This window comes from Triticum urartu, chromosome 4 (assembly GCF_003073215.2).
Source record: "Triticum urartu cultivar G1812 chromosome 4, Tu2.1, whole genome shotgun sequence".
In the NCBI taxonomy this organism is placed as follows: Eukaryota; Viridiplantae; Streptophyta; class Magnoliopsida; order Poales; family Poaceae; genus Triticum; species Triticum urartu.
The window spans coordinates 290,422,682-290,428,054 of record NC_053025.1 but is presented as its reverse complement, the minus strand read 5'-3'; the positions used below and the strand labels follow the sequence as shown (position 1 = coordinate 290,428,054).

The 5,373-nt window shown below is 51.9% G+C and overlaps 1 protein-coding gene across 1 annotated transcript; it reads left to right on the top strand.

The window, feature by feature from the left end:
- Positions 1–1,498: 1,498 nt before the first annotated feature.
- LOC125551506 (myb family transcription factor PHL11-like) lies at positions 1,499–4,351 on the top strand. The gene is made up of 5 exons (XM_048714767.1): positions 1,499–1,991; positions 2,431–2,565; positions 2,761–2,836; positions 3,449–3,518; positions 3,625–4,351. The coding sequence occupies exons 1-5, from the start codon at positions 1,850–1,852 to the stop codon at positions 4,033–4,035; spliced, it is 834 nt and encodes a 277-aa protein (XP_048570724.1). The 5' UTR covers positions 1,499–1,849; the 3' UTR covers positions 4,036–4,351.
- The last annotated feature ends 1,022 nt before the right edge of the window (positions 4,352–5,373 follow it).

Genomic DNA, 5,373 nt, shown 5'->3' with positions numbered 1-5,373 from the left:
AAATTGTTGCTCAAGAAAAAAAAATGTTCTCGTTGCGTCCGCATTCCAGGGCTCATTCGGTTTGGAGGAAATCTAAACGTAGGAATTTGGAGTAGTATAGGAATTTGATAGGATGGCACTTGCCACCCTAAGGAATTGACTTGCCTCGTTCCTACGCACAAAATGAGCTTTGAGTGGATGTGTAGTTTCCTCCAAAAGCATAGGAAATGAATAGTATTCCTATGAAATTACTTTACGCATTTCCTACAAACCGAATGCATATATAGAAAATTTTCCTCTGGAATCCTTGTTCCCATGTTTTTCCTATAAAAATCCTCCAAACCGAATGAGGCCCCAGTTCCAGACTTTTTTTTCCTGAGATTATTAAAGCTGGCTCGGACATTAATACAGATTTCAGTCCAGACTTGGACGTGCGGCGAAACCATTTTCAGAGACTTTTGGCGCGCGCACATACACACTGTTGTGTCACGTACCGTCCAATCCATACGCACACACTCCAAAAAAAAAGTCCATACGCTCTTCGCTGTTTTTTTTCTTTCTGACGGACATCTCTTGGCTATCGAGGCCGGACGGAACGGAGGCGAGGACAGAAAAGAACAAGCGCAAAAGCAAAAAAGCAAAGCGTGTGGGGGGCGGCGGTCGCAACCAAGTTGGCGCGAATATTCCCTCTGAGCGAGGGGCCAGGCGACATCATCGCCAACATGTCCCCGCGTCTCTCTCGCCCCCGCCGCTCCTCCACTCTCCGCCCCCGCCGGGCCACTCGCCGGCGCCGCCGCCGCCGGAATATTCGCCGTGGAGGTTTCTATAGATCAGAACCGTACGAGTTCCAGTTCCATCGACGTGTGCTACTGCTACAAGCTGTTAGTTTCCTCGACCTAGGAGAGCGAGGCTAGCTTGGCCTGGTTTTGGTCCGTCGACCTCCCTTGGTCCCGGCGGTGAGCCGATGGAGCTATCGATGCGTGTTGTCGTGATCATTGACCGGCGAGGCGACACCCAATCGCCAACGATCTTTAGGCAAAATCTAGCAAGTGAGCAATGATCATCTTTAGCAAAAAACAAAGGCGCGTCCGTCATGATCGATCGGAACAACAGACAGCGCCTCCCTCGCCTCGCTAGCTACGTAGAGTGCGTAGCAGCACGACCGGGACCCGGCGGCAGCGGCGCACATGCACACATGGCGCAACCGCCCGTGTCGGGGGCCGCGGCGACCACGTGGCGCGCGCCCTTCCCGGGCCCGATCGGCCGGCCGTACGCCGCCGGCGGCCCTCCACGCGTCGCGCCCCGGTTGGCGCTCGGTCGGTTTGTCTAGCTTACCCTAGCGCAAGGCTCCCCGAGATTCCAAGCGCCGCACCGCACGCATGATCGACCGAGCAGCGCACACGATGCTGCGGCATGCGATGCGATGCCCGGCGTCCGGTTCGGTTCGGTTCATGCTCTCTCGCCCGCCTCGGCGCCCATCTCTCTCCCCACCTGTCTACTTACATATCGCCGCACCGCACCGCACCTCCTCCCCGCGTCTCTATCTCCGCCCACGCCCGGCCATATAGCTAGCTAGCGAGCTAGCAGCACACATTCCCATCACGAATCCTCCTCGGGCTTGGCCGAATTCCCACGCCAACTTCACACGGCACCAGATTCGCGCTCGCGCTCTAGGCTCTAGCTGCGCTGCAGCACGCACACACAGGCAGCCGCCCTTGCTACGTCGGGAGATACATCACCAGTTGATCGGCCACGAGAGAAAGCTAGCTAGCTAGCTTGCTTGCTTGCTAACTAGGAGGCGAAGGGCGGCAGCTGGCCGGAGGCGCGATCGAGGTGGACGGACGGAGGCGAGAGCTCGCCGGAGATCATCATGTTCGAGGGGATGGAGCGGGCGGGGTACGGCGTGGGCGCCGGGGTGGTGCTGTCGCGGGACCCCAAGCCCCGGCTGCGCTGGACGCCCGACCTGCACGAGCGCTTCGTGGAGGCCGTCACCAAGCTCGGCGGGCCCGACAGTAAGAACCAGTCACCTCCTCTGCTCATGCCTAGCCTCTCCACTCCATGCATACATGTGATGCGCGCAAGTAATTTGCCACCGCCGCCAGCAGCCGGTCTGCTCGAGCTCTCATGCATCGCCCAGCTCACTCACGTGCTCATGTTCATGTCCGGCGGCTTGTGGGAGCATTTGCCCGCCCCACCCGGCCGGCCGCTGTAGCCTGTAAAGGCCAAAGGGGCCGAGCATGCATGCATGCACGCACTCTCTGACACAATTGTAGGCTGTAGCGCCGGAGAGATCCGTGTATCCTGATCACGATCATCTGTTGATCACTCGATCTGTGACCCCATTTTTTGATTGTTTTCTGTTCTGATCCATCCATGTATATGCAAGTAGTACTAGTTGTTACCAAGGCTCCTGTTTTGACTTGGTTTCTCATTTGACTTTACTGTCGACAGAGGCGACGCCCAAGTCGGTGCTGAGACTGATGGGCATGAAAGGGCTCACCTTGTACCACCTCAAGAGTCATCTTCAGAAATACAGGATGGGAAAGCAGAGCAAGAAAGACACAGGCTTCGAAACCAACAGAGGAGGTATGCACGCACTGTACCTTCTAAAAGCAGTACTTAGATTAAGCACCCCTGTGCCAAGCAAGAGGTGACATGATTATACTTTTTAAAAAGAAATAAACAACATGATAAAGCATTTGATGTCGATGCATCTTGGTTTTCGTTTCCAACCTTTTCCCTGTTCCAAATCTCACATGCCCTCGATTTCTCTTTGCACAGCCTTCGCCGCACAGGGCATCAGTTTCTCCTCTGCGATGCCTCCCAACGTTCCGTCCGCCGGGAATAACACTACGGGGTGAGTCAACCTTATACCAAGAGCGCGTTCGTTCATGTCTAATTTCTAGTTTAACCATGAATGACCAGGACGGGAGAACTAGCAGCATCTTTCAGCTGACATAGGAGTTATATATGACGATTCATCGTGCTATACTCTTACATACTAATACTAATATTGGTTTATACGCAAGAATAAACTTACTTGATTGTGATGGACTTTCAATGATTTGGACGGTGAGGTCATGGGATAGGGACATCAATCTGTTGACTATTTAAGCATATAGATGGCCTTATGCATGCATTTCTGCAGACCAGGTGTTAATTAATACTATGTTCATACAACGAAATTTTATACCGACATCACCTAAAGTACTTCAGAAAAACAACTCTAAAATAGAGGAGTAACACAAAATGCCGGATCAGTCCATGCACACCGGATCAGTTTATGTATTTCTTCACACTCGACGAGCAAGTAACATATGAAATGTCGCCGGCCTGATTATGGTCTTAAATTTTTGAAATCAATCATGTTTGGTAGGTTGTATGTCACACAATTCTTCTCTGAAGCGGTGCCCCTAAATACAATATTTTTTTGATGATTTCTTTTCTTGAACACTTTTGCATGGAACAGAGAAACGCCACTCGCGGACGCATTGAGATATCAAATCGAAGTCCAAAGGAAGTTGCACGAACAGCTTGAGGTAACATGTCCAAACCATCGTCAACATGAGCCTCATTCCTCCAAATCCCTGCCTCCAGAACCACAACGTGTTAACCAATCAGTATTCTCCTGTGCTACACATGCAGGTTCAGAAGAAGCTGCAAATGCGCATCGAGGCGCAAGGGAAGTACCTGCAGACGATCCTGGAGAAGGCCCAGAAGAACCTCTCGTACGAAGCAGGCGGAGACGCAACCCTAGAGACAACCAGGTCGCAGCTCACCGACTTCAACCTAGCTCTCTCGGGGTTCATGGACGACGCGACGCAGGCGTGCCAGCAGAACGGCGGGGAGCTGGCCAAGGCCTTGTCCGACGACGGCCTCAGAGCCGGCAACCTGGGCTTCCAGCTCTACCACGGCGGCGAGGACGTGAAATGCGCCACGGACGAGGACCTGCTCCTGCTGGACCTGAACATCAAAGGTGGGTACGATCACCGGCTGTCCGCCCACGGCATGCGGCGCGGCGCGGTGGACCTGGCGGTCGGCCAGCACCGGAGGTAAAATGTGTTTCAGTAGAAGGGCGAGCGTAGTTCTTAAGTCGAGCAGTTGAGTTCCCCACGAGAGATTCTTTTGGCGGTCCCGAACGGAGATCATCTTGTTTACGGTCTGGTTACACTTCATACGTACGTACCCATGCTGATGTAAAATCTGTGGAAATTGAGATCCAGGCTTCGAATAAGTGTAGCTAGACGATGATCGAGTGTGAGATCTGATTGCATTGTGTATGTACTACCTAAAATTCTGATCGACTACAACATAGCATCGTGGAGTGTTTTTGCTGCTGTTGAGGGATGGCATTATGGAGTGTTGCATGCAACAGACCGGGCACCTTCAAGAGATTCTGTCTGTCTTGTAGTAGTTGGGTTCAGTAGCTCTGTTCCTATGTATGAAAATGATATCTTGTTTCTAATGTCTTGTCGAGTAAGCAGATCGCATTATTGGCTTGTTGTGGGGAGGTGGAAGTCAAAGGTGGGTGGTGGTTTGCATGTCTTGACTAACTAGTAGAAGAGGAGCAATTGGAAATTCAAATTTTGGAGCCTGCAACTGAAAGTGCACCTCTCAATTCTGAAACAGAATGTCAACACACGTATCCTTCTTCGAAAAAGCACTGTCTGTTGTCCAAACGAGTAGTGCAAAAACCCTGGAAAAAAATTACATTGAAGTCCCCAAGGGCTAACCTTCTTCTTCCTCTCATACGGCTGATGGCGCATCACCCCAAACAGCTCCAAGCTGGAGTCAACTTACCCTTATTGATCGCGGATGGTAAGTCATCAAGGTCACAGTCCTACCGGACCATCACCCTGGAAAAGAAACTCTCAAAGTCGAAAGAGCCTTAGATCCAAGAGTTCAACCTCTATTAGATCTCAAAGGCCTCATGACGACACCATGGAGCGTGCTAATGTGACGAAGATGAGGCGGGAAGACTCACCTGTAAAGGGATGCCGCCGCGGATGCATTACAAATCCTATGACCCCAGCATCACTGTCCAAAACAGATGGCCGGAATCTACACCCGTGAACCATCGACGCTGCCAGACAACACCATGAGATGGGAATGCTCGAGGAATATTATTTCTCGGGCAACCATCGTCGCCAACATCAACGATAAGGCACCGAAGATGGCTTTACTTTACGCTATCATTACCATCACTGGAAGGGTCGAAGCGACTGACAATGAAGGTCAACCTAAAAATACCATAAGGAGAGAAACTATATCTTGATTTGGTAGATCGAGGCCTCCTCATAGTACCATACCGACATGCCAGCGGTGAAGGAGGGGCAACGACATACCAGTGAAGGAGAAGGAGTGGCACGACGCCCCCAAGCCTCTCGCTAGGGT

Coding starts and splice junctions, on each gene's coding strand:
- LOC125551506 (XM_048714767.1), top strand. CDS start 1,850: ATGTTCGAGGGGATGGAGCGGGCGGGGTACGGCGTGGGCGCCGGGGTG. Junction 1,992..2,430: donor CAAGCTCGGCGGGCCCGACA/GTAAGAACCAGT, acceptor TACTGTCGACAG/AGGCGACGCCCAAGTCGGTG. Junction 2,837..3,448: donor GCCGGGAATAACACTACGGG/GTGAGTCAACCT, acceptor TGCATGGAACAG/AGAAACGCCACTCGCGGACG.